The sequence below is a fragment of the Eleginops maclovinus genome, chromosome 12 (genome assembly GCF_036324505.1).
Source record: "Eleginops maclovinus isolate JMC-PN-2008 ecotype Puerto Natales chromosome 12, JC_Emac_rtc_rv5, whole genome shotgun sequence".
Classification (NCBI taxonomy): domain Eukaryota; kingdom Metazoa; phylum Chordata; class Actinopteri; order Perciformes; family Eleginopidae; genus Eleginops; species Eleginops maclovinus.
The window spans coordinates 27,721,980-27,746,248 of NC_086360.1; the positions used below are offsets into that span (position 1 = coordinate 27,721,980).

The following is a 24,269-nucleotide window of genomic DNA, read 5'->3' on the forward strand; positions in this document are numbered from 1 at the left end:
CGTTCACGGACAGAGAGGTGCGTTCAGGGACTGATGGGTTCCTTGACGGGTGAAATCAAGTGTAGACAAGTACATTTACTCAAGAATGGTACTTGAGTACTTTTTTGACATATTTTCACTTAACTTAAGTATTTCCATTTCATGCTACTTTATACTTTTAACTAAACCACATTTATTTTACACTCGAGCTACTATTTAGTGCAGAACTGTACTACTAATCTGCACAGTATTTCAAGTTTCTGTACTACTACTTAGATGCTCTCCTATCATACTGTCAACGCTACTTCCGGTTAGCAACCAATCCGCGACGCCTCCCCGGTTACCATGGTGAAAACAACTGCTAACTTTCTGCCCGCAAACTAGCAACCTAAAGAAGCAACAAAGGCGGTTTAAGACATATATTTTGAACTTGATTGCTATATCTGTAAGTAGTTGTTTGCTACTGTCACCAGGGAGTCGGGTGGATTTATTTGAAAGGTTTCTGTGCAGGTTAAGTGTCTTGTTAGTCGACGTCAGTGAGCTAGGTAGCTTAAGCTAAGCGCTAGCTCGGAAGCTAATCCAGAAAAAAAGAGGATTCAGGCAACGTGTTTGAGGTTTTGCAAAGAGTTTTATTTCCTCCAAGATGAGTGAGCAGCTGAGGTTCATCGTGGAGCAGCTCAACAGAGAACCGTTCAAGAAGAGCTTTAACCTCATCACGTTTGACTCTCTGGACCCCATGCAGCTGCTGCAGATCCTGAACGATGTGCTGGCTGAGATAGACCCAAAGGTGGGAGAATAGCTTCAGCAAATGCAGGCTTTACTCAGTACAGATGTGTTTACTGTGCGACATGTTGTATTCTATCAGCAGTGATGGCTAGAATTGGTGTTGTAACTAAGTAATGTACTTAATTACACATTTGAACTACATGTGCTTTACTTGAAGATGTAACGTTGTGCATATAAAAACACATATTTGCTGATCTGATATTATAATTCAGCCCTGTACTACTAATCTACCCAGTATTTCTAGTGTCTAAACTTAGTCCACATTGACAAACTACAATTCTAAAATGCTCTTATAATAATATAATAGTACTTTTGATATTTGAAGTATATTTAGCCGATTAAACATTCTGTACTTTATATTGTTCTGAAATATTGTTGGGAAGTACTTTAAGTACAGTTTGATGCCATTACTTCTATACTTTTACTTTATTTAGTTCAGGACTCATTAGTGATGAAGTATTTTTATACCAAAGTCTTTATACTTTTACTTAAGGATCCAAGTACTTCTTCCACCTCTGGCTATTTGCTGCGTGGAGTACCTTGACCCAAGTACTGCACTTCAGTACACATAAATACTTGTACTAAACCAGAATCAGAAATACTTTATTAATCCCAAACTGGGAAATGTTTTCATTCCAGCAGCGAAATACAAAAAGAAGAAGCATAACAAATAAATAAAAATGAGAAATGTACAAATGTACAAATGTCAAGGAGTGCATGTTAAGTCCAGTTTACAGAGAGGCTACGGAGCAGTGAGTTTTCTGCCAGCCAGAGGGGCATTATTGTACAGAGTTATGGCAGTGGGTAGGAATGTTCTCCTGAACATGTCCCTGTGACAGCAGAGCTGGAGCAGTCTGTTGGAGAAGGAGCTCCGCTGACCTTCCAGCTGCAGGGGGAGAGGGTGGGTGGGGTTATCCATGATGGACAACAGTTTGTTCAGAGTCCTGCTCTCCACAACTTGAGGATGTATATTTTCTGACACTCTATACTAATACTCAGCTACATCTCAGAAGCACAGTGTCATGGTTGCAGTACTGTGGCCTGTAGAAGTGTGTGTTATAGTTGTATAGTGTGTATACGTTTTGTTTAAGTTGCCCTGCATAAACACGCGGTTGTATAAACCAATATTTATATAGTTGTCATTTATCTTCTGATGCTTGACTTCAGGATAAAAGTCATGAAATAAACACTAGTCACAGAAGAGGAACAGCAGTTTTAATCCTTTCCTAGTGCAACCTTCTTTACTGATTTATCATCGACCTCTTCCTCTTTTTGTCTTCAGCAAGCGATGGATATCCGTGAAGAAATGCCTGAACAAACCATAAAGAGGATGTGTGCTCTGCTGGGGATGCTGAAGTACAAACCTCCTGGCAACCCGTCTGATGTGTAAGTACATGAAACCAGAACTCAAAGAACCACACCTCATTCAGCGACTCACCTTACACTCACTTTACCATTTGTTTCCTCTCCTGGCGTCCTGCAGGAGCATCTTCAGACAGGGTCTGGTGAGCGGCAGTAAACCCGTAGTTCACCCTATCCTGCACTGGCTGCTGCAGAGACTCCCTGAGCTGAAGAAGAGAGCGTACCTCGCTCGCTTCCTGGTCAAACTGGAGGTGCCCGCAGAGTTCCTGCAGGATGATGTCATCAACGACACCTCTCACCAGGTCTGCAAAATATCTCACAAGCACATTACATTTCCTAGTTTTAGAAATAACCTTAAAAAGCAAAATGCATTATCGTTGTGTGTCCACAGTACGAGGAGCTGGTGGAGAGTTTCAAGACGTATCACAAGGAGTGTGAGCTGCTGAGGACTTCAGGATTCTCCACAGCAGAAATCAGGAGGGTGAGAAACATGTGATCACTCTTTACTATCTATACAGTCATTTATCATTCTCTCACATATTATCTTGAGTATCTCTGGGGTTTGGACTGACAAAACAAGACATTTAAAGAAGACATCTCTGTGGTCTTTGAGAGATTTGGGATGGACATTCTTCATACTTTACTGACCTTTCAAAGACCCAAAGATTAATGGCTTTATCTAGGTTTTATTGTATAAGAGCTGCAGCCCTTTGTGTTTGCGATGTTTGTTAAAAATCATTGATGCTTTCCTCAGTAATCAGTGATCTTGTGAAGCTTCGTCGTCATGAACCAATATGATCACTCTTATGTCCACTAACAGGACATCAGTGCGATGGAGGAAGAGAAGGACCAACTCATCAAGCGTGTGGACAGGCTGAAGAAGAGGGTAAGTCACACTAAATGCTCTGAAGGCTTGAGGATTTACTGAGGAATGAAAACACGACCCCCTGCATAACTTACCAGCCCCCCTAATAGAGCTGCCAGGCTGTGAAGTAATGAGCTATTTATCAAAGCCCTGCCAAAAGGTGAAACCTGACTCTGTTTGAGAGCTGTCTGGGTATTTCTGCTCCCCGTGTGCCTGCCTGCGATGCTGCTGAGTCACATTTACCCCTGGATCCTCTAGGTGGAGTCGGTGTCCAACCATCAGAGGATGCTGGATCAGGCCCGACAGCTGAGGGTGGAGAAGGAGAAAGAGGAGTCCCTCACCCAGCAGAGGCAGGAGCAGAAGAACCAGGTACATCACACATCAGGAAAATCTGATACCTGTATTCCTCCCACAGAGGGGCAAGCAATCAATCATGTTATTATTCGCTCGTTATCACTTTAAGCCGAAAACCGCAAAATTCCCTGACTCAAATGTGCTGCTTTCCTTATTCTGCTCTGATGGATTGAATAAGTCTGTGGCAAAACAATCAATGCATTCTTGGGAAGCTTGTCTCTTTTTCACATGTTTAGAGACAAACAGTTTTTGTTTTCAGGAATCAAATAATGATCAGATGAATCATTGATGAAAATAGACGATAGTTTCAGCCCTGACAAACAAATCATACATTTGCTGCTTAACGTAATGCTCCCACATTACCTGGAATCAGTAATACACTGTGTGTGTGTGTGTGTGTGTGTGTGTGTGTGTGTGTGTGTGTGTGTGTGTGTGTGTGTGTGTGTGTGTGTGTGTGTGTGTGTGTGTGTGTTTGTGTTTGTGTTTGTGTTTGTGTGTGTGTGTTCAGCTGTTCCAGGCGGAGCAGCGTCTGCAGAGGGCGAAGCAGCAGTTGAAGGATTTGCGTCAGGCTGCAGCGGATGCAAATCCAGAGAGTGAGTACCTGAGGGGGGGAGGGTTGAAGGACACAGCATCAGGAGGTCGCGTTCAGCTAACAGACCTTCATCTGTTGAGACCCTCTAATGACTGTGGTGTTTGAAGTGTCCTAATGGAGCTAATCTAATGATGGAACTGTCTGCTTTTGTTCTCCTCTGGTCCGGGCTCGGCAGCCAGAGGACACATTAACACATTAACACTTACGGAAATGACCACTGTGCTGGAGCCGCACAATTAAAAGGCTCTTATCACAAGTACTGACCGACTGAAGTCCTGAGAGTCATTTAAAAAGAAGCTTAGAAATTATTTCCTGTGTTCATGACTTTAAAGAGTCTGGAAACATGTTCTGCCAGGCCTAGCTCCACTTTTTTCTGGGTGATTTGTTTTTGTGTTTGTTGTTGTAATACATGTTTAGGCCACACGAGGCTGGAGTGCACCACTACCTCACATTACATATAATGATTAAAATGCATTCCTAGCAAAAGGAAAGACATGACAGTGATGTTAACGTTGTTTAAAGAATGAACCAAAACCTATTTTCTACATGTTTGCAGATTAAACATTTTTTCAGGGACCTTAGAAATATTGTCCAGGTAAATTCTGTTCACCTGTCCTTACAGTAAGTCATAAACACAGATGATTATATTTCTAACTTACTTAGTAATCTGTATTCATCTGTGAAACACGTCGAAAAAAGGTAATTGCAGTTAGATATATTGTGAGGTATTTATTGATAGTCACCTGGATAAATAGAGAAACTCCCTCTGGAGGGAACACAGGGATTTTAGCCTTTGCAGACCATTTACATGCACCAAAACCTCTAGGACACACTACAGGAAAGGGAAAACCCCCAAAAGCACAATGGATGTTATGTAAAGTTACAAACACAGGAAAGAAAACAATGAAGACTTAGATTATAATTCAGCTGAGTTCATTTCACTTCTGACGCTTAAAAGATATCCAGGTGCAGAAGGACACACTCTTATTTAAAGTGCTTCATGAATAATCTCCGTCTCTTTCAGGCTTGATGAAGAGGCTGGAAGAGGAGATCAAGATCAACTCCTACATGGTGTCTGAGAAGCTCCCCAAAGAGCTGGAGGCCATGAGGCGCTCGGTGCAGTACCTGCAGAAAATATCTGCAGAGCCCGCCATGGGCCAGGCCGACCTGCAGGAGCTGGAGGACAAGGTCAGGACGGGGGGGTTGAATCTATAGACCTCCAGTCGTTACATAACTCCCTGTGTGTTTGTCTCTAAACGCTCTGTGGTGTCACAGATTAAAGAGGCCGACTCTCAGATCAACCAGATGATTGAGAAGAGGATGATGAGGAGTGACCCCATGGATGACAAACTGATGCTCTACAGACAGCAGGTAATGCATTCATTCAAGGTTTAAGTTACATTTATCTGTGAAGCTCGAAAAAACACGACACGTTCACTGAAGTGGTGTTAAGATAAGAGAACTAAATATAGCTGTATAAAAGAAGGTCTAACACAGAATCAGATCAAAATAAACAAGAGCCGTCCCTGCCGTTGGTAGATTAGGGCTGTAATAGAAGCAGTAGTATAAGAGGGGTAAAAAATTAGATGATCCATCCTCATGGTTTTTACAAAGGTGGCTTCAGTATTAATCTGAGTGTTTGTCGTCCTGGAAGTCCATAAACTGTATTTCAGCGTTCTATTGTAAACATGATTTTAGTGAAGGTTTTATCGCTGACAACGTTGATGAGAGTTTGTCTTTCTTTGGAGGAATTTGTTGTTTAGTGTCTTATAAAATAACACAGACAAACATTATTAATGCTATGTGACCCAGTTCCATATCCATACCTGTAAACTCACAGTTAAGAATCAATGCTGGTCGTCTTTATCAATTGTTCATTTAATTCAGGTTTCTCAAAGTGTACGTTTTTCATTTCTTAATCCCACCTTTTCTACATGTATTGTACTTGTTAGCTGCATTAAAAAAAGGGTTGAAAAGACCTTTGTTTCCACGTGGAGGTCTTTCTTTTAATGTTAACAATATATGCAAAGTGAGAATTAAGGTGAACACAGATACACTCCCACATTGATCTGTGTTATTTGACAGATGAATGTGAAAAGTCTTCAGGTGTCAAACTCTGCACAGTGAAGCTCACACAAGCAAGGGAAGTACCAACTGGAAGGGAACTACAGTATTACTAGGAAGCACTATTGTGTACTAGAATCCTAAAATTCTTGGCTCTTGCTACCCCAAGTTTGATAAAAACCTGTGGAGTAGTTTTCCTGTAACCCTACTGAGGAAGGGCATAAGCGGAAGCGGCCTTTAAGATTTCACTCTAATGAGTTAGTACTTACTAATATTTACTTCCCCTTAACAACATGCCTATTGCTCATCATTACATCTCACACATGTAAACACTCTGTTGCCATGTTTGTGTATCTACAGTAATATAATGTGACTCTGCAGGCCTCCATCATCATCCGGAGGAAGGAGTCGAAGGCGGAGGAGCTGCAGGAGGCGAGGGAGGAGCTGGCGGCTGCAGAGCGGGATCTGACGGGGAGGAGCAGCCAGGCTCAGGACTCAGAGGGGGGAGAGATCATCCGGGCAGACGAGGTACTCTCCCCTTCTACTGTCAACTGTAGATTAATAGTAAAAAAATAGTCGACATTTGAGGAAAACAATTGTGATGTTTAATTTATTTTTTACATTTAAAAACAATGTGTACATTTTTTAAGTGCAAAATAAAAAAAAGTCAAAATTTGAGAACAATTTAGATTTTTTGGGAACTGAGTATGAATTTTATCTAAAGGAAAAATATCGGAGACAAAAAGTCAGAATTTTTTATACGAACAGGATTAGGGCCATGTTTACGAAAAATGAAGACCTCATGTAGTCGTGTAGATCCACTCTTAAAGTGTGAGCCTACAGAGCAGCTTACGCAGAAGAGAGAACAGCTGATCCTTTACAACAAACACTAGATGCTCTTCGCTATGAATCTGATTGTTGTTGATGTAAATCTAGGGAAATACAGTTACTTATCTAAGTGAGCATTGGTGGATTTGCAAACCACAGAAACCACAGGAGGCTATTTCAGTTCCTTATCCAAACACAGACGGGATCACTGTCTAATGTTACTCTTCCCTCTTCCTAACTCTCCCACACATTCCCATGCAGAGCCACAAATAGAGCACATCAGAGAATATCCAGAACAAGGAGCTGTAGTGAAGGACGGCCTTTCCCTCGGCTCGTTTAAGTCAGCTGGACACATAAAACAGACACAGGGCATAAAGCCTTTTGTCTTTATTTATATCCCGTGACGGGGATGTACTCTCGCAGGGTCTGCTGAGCTGCCGACGAATAGAAATGACAAAAAGAGTATTGTGTCACACGTCGGGGAACAGCATTGCGCTGTCACTTCGTGCATACATTACAGGGATAGATGGGAGAGTTTGGAAAGGGCAGGGTATTACAGTAGATCAAGATCGGCATGCCCCAGTTTGGAGAATCCAGGAGGAAGCTCAGCCATGTTCTGCTGCAGACGGAGGCAGGGATTTTAGCTTCATAAAAAGAAGATGAAGTGTACTCATAACAGGGAAATTCAAACTCACCTATAAGAAATCTTGAATGCTTTTAGAGGTTTTTGAACATTGGGTAGTGGTGGGTCGAAATCAGTATACCAACACTACATTTAGTAGCCCTATAACGCTTTTTTCCCTTTCCTGTAGTGTGTTCTATAGGTTTCTGTACATGTAAAGGGTCTGCAAAGGCTAAAATCCCTGTGTTCGAACATTACAGCGTGGAAACACCTCACAGGAGAGGCACTTCATACTAATATCAACCTGAAGGTGAACATTTTTTGTCCTCCTTATGAAAAATCCAGACTGAAAAAATATACTAAACCTTTAGTTCTGAAAGAAAAATACAAGTGACTTAAAACAATTATCCCGGCAGTATTATTTTCAACCTTGCAAAATAAAGTGTCTTCACCTGTGTGTTTTTCACCTGTGTGTTTTTCACCTGTGTGTTTTTCACCTGTGCTTAAAGTAGCAGTGTTGAGGATTTAGTGGCACCTAGTGGTGAGGTTGCAGATTGCATCTAACTGAATACCTGTGCCATTCAGAAAAAAAAGCCAAGTTATTTTTCTTCAACTCTTTAAAACATGGCAGACCCCCCCCCCCCCCCCCATATGTAGATCAAAAAAGGCGCATTGAAGTAGAACAGAGACATCACAATTGTTAGTGTCGGTGATTTTACATTCATCAAAGATGTTTTATTCTGCAAATAAATCTCCTTACTTTTGTTCAGATGTATTCATTTTTCTAATTTGTTCCACAGAGATTCTGTAGGTTATACATTTCCACTAATTCTGGCTCATAGAGGAAGTGAAATATCTGTGGAAAAATGACTTCCTAGATATTTACTTTCTTCTGAAAGAGAGGAGAAAGCAATCGTAGGAGAAAATGTAGTGAAGGAGAAGTACTCACATATTTCGTATTACTATAAAGGGTGGGATGTTTTAGAAAAAGTGCATTATAGTACCGACAGAGGACAGAAGCTCACCTGTTTTGCAGCCACTGTCGTTGTGAATCTAAATCAACCCAATAATAAATATCAAAATGTTTAACTGGATGCTTTAAATGTGACCGTAATGACGATCTGTTTGTAGAGACAAAGAGGGCTCTTAAACGTGAATGAAGTTAGTGGGAAATATTTAGTCGGACGCAGCTCATCGGTCGGTGGAGATGATCACTTTATCTGAGGTATTTTCCATTCTGCCGCTACGTGTCATCACATAGCAGCCACCAACTGCAGCTTCCTCTGAGAGCCATGACTGCTTCCCGAAACCGGAGAGCACTTTATCAGCCTCATCGCACGGGTTAAATTTAGTCTGAAAGCATTTAAAACACCATCGCTGATCCCAACAGGCCGGCTGGTGTGTAATGCTGGAGTAATACGGCTCATTTTATTTATAAAAGGGTCGAGCGGCTACTGTACAGCAGGGGTATTCATCCTGAAAGCAGAAGCACCCTGTCCTAATATTCAGCTACAGTCATGATATATATTCAGCGTTGTCATTGATTTAAAATAAAGAACTCAAAGTCAATATTTGGTTGTTCTGACAGGACAAGGGACCCTTCCTTCCCATCAAAAGCAGGCTCTCAAGGCAGGCATGGTTGCAGCTAAAAAGTTAATATTACTAAACTGGAAGTCTCCATCGTCCCCATGTTTCAGAAGGTGGCTCAACGAAATGCTCTCTATCGCTGAGATGGAACCCATTCGTTCGAGCATTAAAACAAATCTGAATTCACAAAATGATTTGTTATTTATTGTTGTTGTTTTTGTTGTTTTCTTGTACCCTTGACCCTCCTGGTGGATGGGGCAGCCTCCTGTTTTGTCAGCAGCATTTCTGTTGACTGGCGGCTTTGGACTGTTTGGATTTGTAGATATGAATCCCCTCTCTTTACGTCGGTTAATTTGTCTGTTGTGTGTTTGTTTGTTTTACTGTAACAGAAAAAATCTAAATAATCTAAAAAAAACAAAGAACTCAAAGTCAAAGTATCCAGATTTTCTGGATAAAACATTAATGAATATTTAAAATATCTAACATTAATGCTCATTATAATTAGCTTGAAAAGTTACATTTTACAGGTAATATTTTTCTATATTTATTTAACCCTAATAATTCCTTCTTATTAAAATTCCTTCTCATGACATACGGATATGATATGATGCTGTATTGTAGTACTCATCCATACAGTATTTTACAAAGTTAATGCATATTAAGAACTTTAACTGTTGATACTTTAGGTACATTTAGCTGCTAACACTTCTACTTAAATAAAATGTTGCATTCAGGACTTTTACTGATGATTCTTTGGGTCCGAAATGTTAATACTTTTACTTGATCTGAGTACTTCTCCCTCCTGTAGTCATTAGAGCAATGCTGGGGGTGGTATTAATACCTTTTCACGGAAAATAATGCCATTTATTTGAACCATCATTAGAGTAAAAAGAAACGTGAACGCAGCTGTAAGCACGGTAGCTGCTAGGAACAGTTCATTGCTAGTGATCTGTCTGTCTGTAAAAGCTTTATGGATGTCATATTTGTCCTCGTATAAACAAGCGTAAGGCCAAGAGAATTCAGGGACAAGTATAAAGTAAATGATCACATGAGTTCACACTGCATTTCTGCATTTTAACTTCAGAGTTTCAAACATTGTGCATCTACTCCCGTTACATATCAGATCCCAATGGCAGAAATGATGCGCTTAACAGTCAAAATGCAAAACAACCAGCCTCCTCCAGTCAGCTAGGAGACACCATGGAGGATGCAAAGGCCTTTCTGTACCCATGATACCCATGATACCCATGTTAAGCCAATTTTTCCTCATAAAACATAAAGCGTTTCCTGTGATTGTAGATGTGATGAAACAGGAAATAGTTTAAATGTGTTTTTCCTGGATAACATCCTACTGTTCAACATGTTAAACACAGTTTCCCTGAGTATCTGCTGCACCATTCATGCTTTTTTCCATGCAAACGTGTGTGTGTGTGTGTGTGTGTGTGTGTGTGTGTGTGTGTGTGTGTGTGTGTGTGTGTGTGTGTGTGTGTGTGTGTGTGTGTGTGTGTGTGTGTGTGTGTGTGTGTGTGTGTGTGTGTGTGTGTGTGTGTGTTTGTGTTTGTGTTTCCCAGCAGTTGTTTTTGGGACACAGTGTCGGGAACACTGTGCAGTTTAACTCTTCTGTGCTAATTCCCCTCTCAGCCATGTCTGCCCTTGATGTCCCAAAATACACAAAGAATAAATGTACACACACACACACACACACACACACACACACACACACACACACACACACACACACACCCGGAGCTTCACGGATCCTCACGGGACATGGAGCACATTCTGTGATTTCTGGGGCTGTTCTCCCGTGTCCCATGTTCATTTATAGCCGCTCTTCATTGTGGAGGAGTTTGATTGTGGTGGGGGGGGGAGAGTGACTGCAGCTCCTCCTGCCAGATGAAGCTGTTTGCCGCACATATCTGGCTGTGAGTCTGAAAGGATCGAGTGACTGTTTCGGGTCGTTGCATGGCTCCCGGTCACTGCTGCCCTCTAATCCCTCCGTCAGCCAATTGTCTTCTCCGGGGGCCATTCATCGCGCCTCAGCTGTGCCGGACACCGCGCTGTCAGAGACAAACTCAAGCGTTTACATCGTCCTGATGCTAGCAGGCACACGGACAGCGATTTTTAACAGTGATATATCCTTAAATAAAGCTGCTGTAATCTATATTAAGAATGAAGAATGAAGGCAAATCCCTCGTATGTGTTAACCTAGTTGGCAATAAACCCGTTCCTCCTTTTTGAGTCTGATTAACTCCCTTAACTCTGCAGAGAATTCTTAGTGTCTTGCACCTAGTTTTTGGGGGGATTTGTAGCCAGAAAATGCACTGTTTTGCTGTCCCTGTGGCTGTCAGGTGTTTAGGTTGTACTTCAATAGGGAGGTTGTGGGTTCGATCCCAGCCCCTGCAGTCAACAAGTGGATGTGTCTTTGGGTGAGAGACTTAACCCAGAGTTAAACTTAATGCATGACCAACCGTGTCTGTCCTGAGCAGGTGGCACCTTGCAGGGAAGCCCCTTCCTCTATGAATGCTGTCTTGTAAATGTAAAGAGTTTTAGGGGCTCGTAAAGACTAATGAAAGCGCTCAATTAATGCGCTCTATTAGCCATTCAGCATTGGTACTGTACACTCAACACTGATGAGAACCACATGTAGTGCACACAATGCTAGCAGCTAGATGGTGAGCATAGCTAGCTCAACAGCTAGATCTTTTCTCAGGAGTTGGAGACTTAGACGGACCAAAAACAGAGGGAATATCGATGTCAGGTGGCACTTTTCCATACTGGTTTGGACGTCAACGTGTTGTTCTAGAAAAGGAGTTTCCATTGTTGAATCATTTTCCATTTTCATTTCTAATGTGGTCATAGTCCGCCCATTCCAGGATGTGAAAATGACAATTGCATTATTTTGAATTATTGTATTTCCGAGTCCCCCTGCTGGACTTTCACGTGCTGCCTTAAAATCATTTAATGTGATATCTACATGAAGTTAATGTTGAGTCTGTTCCTTTGTTCTATAAGCTGAAGCGTTTGGTGGGGAAGCTGCGCGGCAAGGGAGCGATGTACAAGAAGAAGCGCCAGGAGATCGCTGAGCTGAGAGCGGAGTACGGAGTCCTGCAGAGGACAGAGGAGATCCTCAGGCAGAGGCATGAGACCGTGCAGCAGAAACTGGTAACTGCTACATCTCCTACATCCTCACTAGTTCAGATACAAGATCTCTATCTTAATGTTTGGCTGTTTAAGTCTTTTAAAAACCCTTTAGGATCCTTCAGAGGAAGCCGAGAACAAAAGTATCCCTCATATAAAACTTCAGGTCAAGTAAACTTCCCTCATTGTTGCAGGTTTACATTCCAATGCCACATTAACCTTCCCTTATGTGGTCCAGTGTGCAACTCAAGGAAACCAATGCTTTCTGAGAGGATGAAGCAACAATCACCTGAGGGAACGTTGGGTTTTAGTATCAGTTTGACATTCATATCTCTCTATCTAAGACATATTCCTGATGGGCTGAGAATAAGATGCTGAAACGAAATCCGAAGAAGTCATTGTTAATGCAAGAATGGCAAATAAGTATGTAGATTTCCTGCTTTTGTCTGTCTTATATCGAGTGTTTTTGAGTTTTGGACTCACAGAACAACACATTTAGAGACATCACCTTGAACTTTGAGAAACTGGGGCGGACATTTCTCATAAATGTTGATATATAATAGACCTGACAACTAAACAATAATCTGAAGGCAAATCATCATTTAAAGCATTTCCTGGATCTTCTCGACCAGCTCTTGGCTAGCATTGGAATTGGACTACAGAAATCCTCCTCCCTGGCCTCCGTGCTCCGTATCCCCAGCCTCTCTCTCTGCTCTCATCTTTCAAACGTGCGGCTCTCTCTTGAGCTCCTCGTTCCCGCAGCTTGTTTTTAACAGCCAGGAGTTCCGAGCTTCCTGGAAATGGCTTCACACCTGGTTGCGGCCGCAGCACCTGACATGTTGACAGCAGCCTGACGCAGGCCGAGCTGCTATTCCTGACGGCCACTCATCCCTTTGTCTGCAGCCCTCTCGGGATTTGTTGAAGCGGCTTTCAGATTTTTCCCTCTGATCACATGTCGAGCTGCTGATGTGTGGGAGCCTCATTTCTCAGCTGAATGCTTCTTCATGCAGGTTCTGTGATGGAAAAGCGAGAGACAAACGATGGAAACGAGTGGGCTGTAACTGAAATGTGCTGTCCTTGTTTTACCTGCACTGTGCAATATCAAAAAGTCTTTGTCTTTGGAATGGAGCTGCAAAGATAAGCTGATAGAAAGCTAAATAAATGCTTAATAAAATACAGCTTTTATTCCATCAAAGTGGAAATGTCCTACTTATTTCAGTTTCTATCGTATTAAAGTGATTGTATTTGGGTTTTCGACTTCAAACCAAGACATTTAAAGTCATCTCCTTGGAATTTGTGTAAGAAGGATGGATATTTTTTATATTTTCTGACATTTTATAGACCCAACAGTCGAATCAATAATAGAAATGATCGTTAGCCCTAGTTTTGCATCCGTCTTCAAAGAACAAAAAAAAGGAATGCATCCAAGCTGTGAAGTATTGTAGGTGTAGCGTTAGCATTTGATTCCCCTCTCGAGTTACCACGTGTTTCCTGTCGTGTTTTAAGCAAACTATGGAGGCGGAGAAAGGCATCTCGGGCTACAGCGACACTCAGGAGGAGCTGGAGCGAGTGTCGGCCATCAAGAGCGAGCTGGACGAGAAGAAGGGACGCACGCTGGATGACATGTCGGAGATGGTAACTGAACACACCCACTCTTCATCCTCTCTGCTGAGGATGTGATCGAGGCTGTCAGGTCACATCTGTCTGCAACATAATGCTGCTGAACTGCATCATCTCATGTACACTTAGTCACAGTCTCATTAGCACCTGCTGCTTTCCCTGCAGACTTTACAGGTATAATATGTGTCATTTACTTATTAAAATGTCTAAAAAGGACTAGAAGTATTTTATATTTAGTCTGGTTTCATAGAAATATATCATTTTAATTATTTGGTCTCCTGAAACGGCGTTGTATCCCCTTTTAGCGTGCATAAACTGACCTTTTATCCAGCTTTCAGCCACATTTTCACCCTACACCTTTTAGATTTGAATGCTTTTTAACTCTATATATCAACCAGATGATGTATTTTATTCATGGGACGTCTGGATCTCAAGTTTACAAAGAAACAATCTAAGGAAATGAAAACTAACAGCAGCCAATTCTCATCAAAGATGCTGATTTTATAAATGAAACTGTTTAATTCGCTGTTTTTAAAAATGCTAGTCACTGGGTTTGTTTTGTTGAGACCTCTGAGGATAATTCAGCTACAAGTTAAAACCTCATATACCAAACAATGAAGGAATCCTGAGTGTCCTATTTATAAAAATAAACCAAAAGCAGAAGTTAGTCATCAGGGAGAAGCCTCACAACGCCACTGAACTCTGTCACTGTTTTGATTGAAAGCTGTAGAAAAGTACCCACTAAACACTCTCAATGTCCTTTGCATTTATTGTTCAGTGTGTGCTTTGTCCTTGCTTTGACAGGTGAAGAAACTGAACTCCATGATAGTGGAGAAGAAGTCCGCTCTGGCTCCCATTATTAAAGAGCTTCGGTCTCTGAGGCAGTGCTGCCAGGTGAGCGCTATAACACACATCAGTAAAGTACATTTTCCGCCTGAACACCACTGACCTGTTCCCTCTGTACGGGACAGCTGTGGCCTTTACTTTAGGCACCGTGCATGCTGTTTGTTTAGGTCCTAATGTACTGTGAAAGAAACATCCTGGGCTTTATGCTGCTCTCTATTACACACATGAGCACCTCTGCTGTCATTTCAAACACGGGACATTGCTGTGAAAACACTTGTAAGTGTAGAGACTCTACATACTGATATACACCTGAACATCAGCAGGAGAGGACTCTTTAAAGTAGAGACTCTACATACTGATATACACCTGAACATCAGCAGGAGAGGACTCTTTAAAGTAGAGACACTACATACTGATATACACCTGAACATCAGCAGGAGAGGACTCTTTAAAGTAGAGACACTACATACTGATATACACCTGAACATCAGCAGGAGAGGACTCTTTAAAGTAGAGACTACATACTGATATACACCTGAACATCAGCAGGAGAGGACTCTTTAAAGTAGAGACACTACATACTGATATACACCTGAACATCAGCAGGAGAGGACTCTTTAAAGTAGAGACACTACATACTGATATACACCTGAACATCAGCAGGAGAGGACTCTTTAAAGTAGAGACACTACATACTGATATACACCTGAACATCAGCAGGAGAGGACTCTTTAAAGCAGAGACTCTACATACTGATATACACCTGAACATCAGCAGGAGAGGACTCTTTAAAGTAGAGACTCTACATACTGATATACACCTGAACATCAGCAGGAGAGGACTCTTTAAAGTAGAGACTCTACATACTGATATACACCTGAACATCAGCAGGAGAGGACTCTTTAAAGTAGAGACACTACATACTGATATACACCTGAACATCAGCAGGAGAGGACTCTTTAAAGTAGAGACACTACATACTGATATACACCTGAACATCAGCAGGAGAGGACTCTTTAAAGTAGAGACTCTACATACTGATATACACCTGAACATCAGCAGGAGAGGACTCTTTAAAGTAGAGACTCTACATACTGATATACACCTGAACATCAGCAGGAGAGGACTCTTTAAAGTAGAGACACTACATACTGATATACACCTGAACATCAGCAGGAGAGGACTCTTTAAAGTAGAGACACTACATACTGATATACACCTGAACATCAGCAGGAGAGGACTCTTTAAAGTAGAGACTACATACTGATATACACCTGAACATCAGCAGGAGAGGACTCTTTAAAGTAGAGACTCTACATACTGATATACACCTGAACATCAGCAGGAGAGGACTCTTTAAAGTAGAGACTCTACATACTGATATACACCTGAACATCAGCAGGAGAGGACTCTTTAAAGTAGAGACGCTACATACTGATATACACCTGAACATCAGCAGGAGAGGACTCTTTAAAGTAGAGACGCTACATACTGATATACACCTGAACATCAACAGGAGAGGACTCTTTAAATAACTGAGGAAAAGTCAGACATAGATTAGACTAAAACTGTTGTATTTTGGTTGTAAAGATTGACCCTTAGTTCAGTTAAACCAACATATTATAAAAGACAAACAACATATTTGAGAGGGAAAACAATGCACTGCGTCTTCATACATAAATTAAAGAAGTGTTTTCTGGGAGTCCCGAATATATGGAGTATAAAAACTCCTCTTGCAAGTTTAGTTTCTCCTCACAAAACAAACATATCTGAACCTGACGTGAGAAAAACATGAACTCTTGATCCCCCCTTAATTTAAAACAAATGTTGGTTTTTGTACTGTGTGTGTGTGTGTGTGTGTGTGTGTGTGTGTGCGTGTGTGTGTGTGCGTGGCAGCCAGTAAGAGTTAACTCCTACTGTGTGTGGGTGTGACGGTGGACAGGGTCCATTAGGGAATAATTTACATAGTCCATAAATAAAATGCACAATGGGAAAGCCCCCCCACCTCGCAGAGCTAAAGCGCAGGATTAGATTTTCCTACGCGTATTCCAGGAATCGCTCTTCCATCTCCCGGGGTAAAACGAAGAGCTGCGACAGGAAGACATAAATAGACTTTGTGAGTTAAACTGCTCCGAGGGCAGCTGGGGGGCCTTTGTGGACGAGACCCAGCTGAGAGGACACCAGGAGGAGGACCTGCTCTCTATGTTTCTGGACCAAATCATACTGTATGCAAAATGTCTCCCAGCTCCGGGGGGGGGGGGGCTGCTTAGAAAGGCTTCATTTTGTTACATTTTTCTCTTCAAAGCACAAAAGATAAAGCAAAAATGAACAATTTAAATAAAGACAGATTTAAGATATTATTTCTGCACCACACACACACACAACCCTCTATATATCAATCAATTATTTCCATACTTAGGCCTTGTATAAATATGTACCTATAACTGTTTACACATAGCAACACACCTGCCTATCCAAACATATTTTCCCATTTAAAATAAGCATTCAACATTTTTTTAAATAAATAAAAATACCAAAAAATGTGAAAGAAATGCAAGAAAAATAACCAGAATTTATTTATATATTTCAACACTTTTTTGGAAATACATAAAAATGCAAACCCAAAAATGTGAAACAACTGTAAGAGTTATTTATATATTTAAACATTTAAGAAAATCTTCGTTCCTACCCTCCCCTATGGTCATGAAGGATGGGTCATGACCGAGAGAACGAGATGGCGGATACAAGCGGCCGAAATGGGATTTCTCCGCAGGGTGGCTGGCATCTCCCTTAGGGATAAGGTGAGAAGTTAAGTCATCCGGGAGGGACTCGGAGTAGAACCGCTGCTCCTTTGCGTTGAAAGGAGCCAGTTGAGGTGGTTCGGGCACCTAGTGAGGATGCCACCTGGGCGCCTCCCTAGGGAAGTGTTCCAGGCACGTCCAGCTGGGAAGAGACCGAGGGGTAGACCTAGGACCAGGTGGAGGGACTATATCTCTTCACTGGCCTGGGAGCGCCTTGGAATCCCCCAGTCAGAGCTGGTTGATGTGGCCAGGGAAAGGAAAGTTTGGGGCTCTCTGCTGGAGCTGTTACCTCCGCGACCCTGATGGAAAAGCGGGAGAAGATGGATGGATGGATGGATGGATTTAAGAAAATGAATTTAAATGTTGTTGAAATGCCCTTTTTTATTTATATCTTTACAGGAATTAAGCCAGGAGTATGAGGAGAAGAAGATTCAATATGAAAGCTGTACCGCTGGTTTGGAGAGCAACAGATCTAAATTGGACCAGGTACAATCATCCTTCACTTGTCTACAATTTAAATCTATCTAGTTTCTTTGTTGTTTAAATATCTTGTTACGTTTTGGGTTTTTTCTCCAGGAGGTGAAAGCACTTAGAGAGGAGACGTCACAGGAGGAAAACAGATATCATTACATCAACTCCATGTCAGAGGTATTCATTTTACTCCTATTACATCTGTAGGATATACAAACATGATGACCAACCGATAAAGGGACATACATATACAAAACATACGATAATATGTACATATACATATCTCATTTGAAAGTGGAATCGCTGTGCAGTTTTTAAAGCTGTTTTTACACCATTGGAAGAATCTGAAATAGAGTCTGTGGAGGAGGGGACTCTTCATTTACCATGGAGCTGGATAACCTCTGTGACTGCGTGATGTGCAGGGACTCCAGGTTTAGCTGTGACTGACAAATCTAACCGTGGTTAAATTAGAATGAATGCTCCAAACTCTGACAGTGGCTTGCCTCCACCTGCGTCCAAACATCCACCACAGTGAGTAAACTCTCATCCTCCTCCACAGGTTATTGAGATGCAGATTCAGCGGGCGGCCGAGGAGATGAAGGCCTACGTGTCGTCCGATCCCCAAGAGAAGAAGAAAGCCATCAGGTGAGTGCGCTGCTGCCCGCCAGCTGCTCGCAACATGACACTTCCTTACCCCAGGAAGGTCTCATTACACTCCTCTCACACACACTCCTCACACACACTCCTCTTCTATTCAAATCACAGCTGCTGAGATCAACATGTGAAATTAGACTATGTTGCGTGTGAGTCATCTCTCTGTGCTTCCACTGCAGGGAGGTGTACATGAAGAACATCTCAGAACAGGAGTTACTGGGCAAGGTGAGGTGTGAAGAAATATAAATATACAAAAAACAAAGTAGGAAATAAAATACAAGTGTTTTCAAAATAGAATTTCAACAGGTAAAAAATGCAATCAGCCATTTCAGATTTACATATGTTATATTATTCACATATAATTATTCAAGCTTTAGTCTGTACGTCATCTTCATGCTGCAGCAGGTACAGGAAGAGCTATAGTGTCCAGCAGTGGCTCAATCAGTAGGGGCTTGGACTGGAAATCGTAGGGTCGCCGGTTCAAGTCCCCGAACAGACTTGAAATATGGAAAGTGGACTGCTACTTGGAGAGGCCCCAGTTCACCTCCTAGGCCCTGCTGTGGTGCCCTTGAGCAAGGCACCGGACACCTCACAACCCCCCTCCCCATTGCTCCCCGGGCGCTGCATGATAGCTGCCCACTGCTCCTAGTACTAGGATGGGTTAAATGCAGAGGACTAATTTCACTGTGTGTGCTCTGCTGTGTGCATGTATGTGACTAATAACGAGGGTTTCATCCTCCGATTCGATCTATCTATTTAAGGTAGAAAAAGTACACTTATTCATTAATTTCTTGAGCTATCAAGAACATTTGTAAGAAAAACTCCAGTTAAAAAACAAATTTGACATTGATCGATGATAAGGAAGCAAAACATGTGAAGAAGGAATTAGAATAATGAGAAGATAGAGGGACATTTCTAAAAGTCGACATTTAGAAAAAGTAGATCCATAAAGTAGAAGTTATTTATTACACAGATTATTTTTAGTGTAGTGTGGTGTTTATAGATCTATATTTATCTTATCATATTTACATTTGTATGTGTTGCTTGTCTTGTGTTTCTCTTGAATGGTTTTCTTACTCACCCCTCTGTTCCCCTGCGGTTCGCAGAAGATGCGTGAGAAGCAGAAGCTGGTGAGGGAGAGTCACGCCGCCAACATGGAGCAGATGAAGCTGTGGAGCGACCTGCAGCAGCTGATGGAGTGTAAGAGGCAGTGCTTCATCCGAGCCCAGAGCCAGGCCTCCATCGGGCAGGTCATCCAGGAGGGGGGCGAGGACCGGCTGGTGCTGTGAGGAGAGCCAGGCAGGGTCAACCACAGGTCACACACACACTCTCTCTCTCTTCAGCTTGTGATAACCACAGTTGTTTCATACTTGCAACCAAAAACAAGTTCAGATAACCAGACGTTGACTCATTTCCGGGTTTTAGGACTCCTTCCTGCACCACTATAAAGTCATATAGGTTTTCACATATAAGGAATTTAGTTTGGAACCATGGTGCACACATTAACACAGTGACATAGATGTAGTATAGCACGATTATAGCATTTTAGCTCTGTATAACTATAGGTTTAAACACTGGTAAATAGTGAAAATACCAATCATAGTGCTTAAAGATAGTTTTAGAGCTGCATAGTAATATATGAAGGCTTTAAAACACAACGATAAAGACATATATGCAGATCTCAAAGCATTATTAGTATGTTTCTAATGCACTTTAGACATTAAACGTGCTACCACATGTTATTTTCTGCTTTAGTTATCCTTTATTGCAGATATTTGCGTTACATTTGATCAGTTTCATCACTTCATACGTTCATCCTTCACTATTCAACCAAAGGAATAGAAGTAGAAGTAATGAGCGAGAGTGAAAGAGAATCGATAACGAAAGAAGATCCTTGGTTTTGATGACTCTGTTAGAGATCCTTTGGGAATAAAGCTCTTAAAGGAGGTGTGTGTGGAGGTGTTGCAGGACTCTGGTTTTCGCTCCCTCATCTTTAAGAGCCGCTTACAGTCTCTGTCCGGAGATAAGAGCAGACAAAGTGCTGCTCTCGGGGTTGTGGCCGCGCTCGGACTATTTTTATCCTCCACTAACGTGACCTTGGAGAGCGAGTCTGGGCGAGTTCACAGTCAGCTCCTTCAGGCAGTGAGGAGGATACCTTCATATGTTTCTGCCTTGTGAATATACATAACAGCCTCATTTCAAGATGCTCGTTGATATTTAAGACAAGGATAGTTATCTTTGTTGTTCGTGTGTTCTGATTAAGTGTATTCTGCATTAACTTTGACTCTTGTTTCATTAAAAATCTCCTCGAAAAAACGAATCACTAAGTTCATTCAGTCCATAAATTGCCAGTTATGATAAGGATGCATTCACATATCTGAATTAAAACAGAAATGGACTCCCATTTACTAAAATAAAGTGTTGCGGTTAATCTGTGCACTGTTTCCTTGTTTTAAAGAAGTATTATGGAATAATGTGTTGCTTTTATATCATGTGAATATATAAGAGTGTTTCTCAAACATTTTCCAATAACCAAAATGAGAGGCACAATACATCGCTTCACCATCAGTGTGGCATTAACCAAAAAAGCATGTTTTATATCTGAAAAACACTTTGAATGTTACACTTCAGTCCACCCCTGTATTCATGGCAAACCGGCTGCTGGCTCTGGAGCTTTTAAGACCCTCCTCTTCCAGGTGCACCTCGTCATGCACCTCGTTACAGTGATGCAGATCACCTGCGAAGAACTACTGAGGGGAATACAGCCTCCATTAAAGCCAGGAGCGGAGGTGTGATGTTTTCCGGGTTGTCTCTATGCACGCGGGTATGCCATCCTCTTTAATGTGCCGTCTCAGAAAAAGGATGAGCCATATCCAATTTGGGAGTCAAAGATCGGAGTCATTGTGACCTCTCAAAAATCACTTTTGGGCATAACTCAAAAATTCGAGCGTTAAATATGACAATTTCACACAAATGTGTGATGGAATAAATGAATGATTTGATGACATTTTGTATGTAAACGGCACCTAAACTGGAAAGCATAGGCTTAGACTGCAGGGTTTGTGGTTCAGGTCATTATTGCATTGTTACAGGAATGACTGATATTTCTGTAATCAACTTTTCTTTCCTCCAAAGCACACCTAGGTTAGAAACACTGATCTACAGCAAGACAAATGCAACATGAAGGAAGCCAATCCATTTTCCAATCCTGTGCACCAATGCCTTTATTTACTATTTACTAGGTTATTAAGTTTAAATGTGACCACCTAGCACGCACAAACCTGTGTCCCCGTACACTTGTGTCGGACTGCCTGTCGTTGATCCTCACACATGTCTTCATGGATGTTTCAGGGTCCGTCCTTCAGACACTGAATCTGCTGCTGACAGTTTGTGTTGGCGGCTGCTGTGCCCCACAGATCCAGTGTTCATTACAAAAGGTCCCTGCAGAGTGCCACGTTGTTTTTATTACCGCGCCTTCGGCTTCCTGGGGTCACATTTAAGACGTGTTAACAGACGACGCACGCCACTCCCGTAAAACATCTTCGTAAAACATCTCGCAGTTATTTTAATCCCAAAGACATTTAAAGACTGCTAACTGCATCAAGCAGAGGACACCAGCTGCCCGTCCATCATGCATCATCGTGTGCGGCCTCACCAAAAGTATTTCTATGTGCATTAATGTAAATGTGTTACAAGTTAAAGTTCTGCATTCTGCAAAATAAAAGCGTTATTATACCGTTTAAACTTAAAGAGGTCCTGTTATGCTTTTGGGGGGTTTGTTTGCTTCAGTGACATCACTATGGAACGCTTTTGCTTCTATTGGCTAGCGCTCCATCACATCGTACGTGATAGGCTAAGGGGCGGGACATCTCTAAGCGGTTCGCCATACGCAACAGAGCCGGCCAGCTGACCAATCAGAGCAGAATGGGCTCTGGTTTCAGACAGAGGGTGAAAAGAGGGGCACAGGCAGTCTGAGAAACATAAAGAGCTTTGTGAACATTAAAGCATGGAGACATGTCCCAGGAGGGTGGCCAGTTCAAGTCCTGATTGGAGCAAAAATACTGAAGTGGACCGGTAGCTGAAGCTGAACCTCGTGGGTGACGGTGATGTGTCCTTGAGCAAGGCACCAAACCCCAGCAGCTCCGAGTGCAGGACGACTGGCCGCCCCTCAGCTCTGCCACCTCTCTACTGTTCATTAATGAAAGTCTGTCTTTAAAAACCCTGGAGGAGTTTTGCATTAAATAGTTTGTGGGAACTCTGTATGTTGCTTTACTTTGAGCCCAGAGTGTTTGTTGTTATTGTCTTTTGCATTATCACTGCCTTTGTGCTGAATCTAAAATAATCAATGAAACCCCGTGAAGAAGACAGTGGGGGGGGGGGGGGGGGCTCACACGTCTGCAGCACATGGTCAGCCTTCACAGTTGTTATGCAGATGTTGTAATCAGGTGTTGTGTGTCTTTATTCAGCCACTGTAAATCCTTTCTCTCTCACACAAACACACACACACACACACACACACACACACACACACACACACACACACACACACACACACATCTGAGGCTTTTAGTTTTTTATTCTGAGCATGGAGTCATTCCTGCTGTATGCAAACGGGCCCTGTGTGGAGTGTAAATGAGGGAGTGCCACAATGAGACGAGGGGCCCCTGTAATGAGATGCCTGTAGTCCGAGGGAGTTTGTAGAGTGCTCAGGGAATCTTACAGAAGCAGGTCAAACTTAACTGTGTGTGTGCAGTGCAGGGTGTTTGTAAAACTGGAGTGGAGTATGTATAAAAGAGCAGGGAATCAAAAATATGTATTTGGGAGATTTTGATTTTCCACAGTCCGAGTACAAGTACCACTCAGTTTCCTACATGACTATATTTAGGTATAAGTTCTTTTGGTTAGGTATTCTTCTTTCTGTGTCTCTGTGTGCACCACTTACACCAAGGCAAATTCCTCGTAAACCTGATTCTGAAGTAGGGAGGTTTTTAAAACAGGGGTGTCTGTATTTCCATTTGGAATTGGTCAAATGTTTGGTATGAAACTGAAATAAAAAGGAATAATAAATATGTTTAAAATATGTGTTCGAAGAGGCTGTCAATGATTCCTTATTTCTAATATTTATTATTATTTTTGTTTGTCATTTTCTTTACATAAATAAATGTTAAACAAAAGCTACCCCCAACTTCACTGATTTGTATTTCTATTAAGTATATAATTAATAAATATTAGAACTAGTACACTGTATACTCTGTCCAATATATAAATAAATGAAGGCGATAAAACTTTAAGAAGAAATCATATTTTTATATATTCAATTGTTGTATATTTTAAATAATCATAATTATGTATTTGTACTTATATGGTACATTACATTCATGATGGACTTGTTGATAATAAATGTTATGTTATTTCTATAATTTGATAACCCCTATCGATTCATTTATTATTCATTTATATTGATGAATTTATTTCATTCTTAATTGATCTTAAAATCAACAGTATTATTGACTTTTAATGAATAAAATGACTTACTTTATTTTTAAACAATATATTAAAACATTATTTAAACTGTCATTGAAAGAAGAGGAAGTTTATTTACTGTTTCTTATTTCTTATTTTAATTATTGGTCTTATTATTAATATTATTGCAAATGTGGCCTATTGTGTTCAACTGTTCAGTCCATGCCTGACGTT

At 41.5% G+C, this 24,269-nt stretch overlaps 1 protein-coding gene across 1 annotated transcript; it reads left to right on the forward strand.

Annotated features, from left to right (window-relative positions):
* The first annotated feature begins 323 nt into the window (after positions 1-323).
* Positions 324-23,687, forward strand: ift81 (intraflagellar transport 81 homolog). Its single transcript, XM_063896302.1, has 18 exons — positions 324-766; positions 2,048-2,151; positions 2,249-2,429; positions 2,519-2,608; positions 2,948-3,013; positions 3,251-3,361; positions 3,855-3,939; positions 4,963-5,126; positions 5,214-5,309; positions 6,384-6,530; positions 12,055-12,204; positions 13,687-13,815; positions 14,605-14,694; positions 17,847-17,933; positions 18,024-18,095; positions 18,478-18,563; positions 18,752-18,797; positions 19,679-23,687. Exons 1-18 carry the CDS (start codon positions 623-625, stop codon positions 19,859-19,861), a joined length of 2,031 nt encoding a protein of 676 aa, XP_063752372.1. The 5' UTR covers positions 324-622; the 3' UTR covers positions 19,862-23,687.
* The last annotated feature ends 582 nt before the right edge of the window (positions 23,688-24,269 follow it).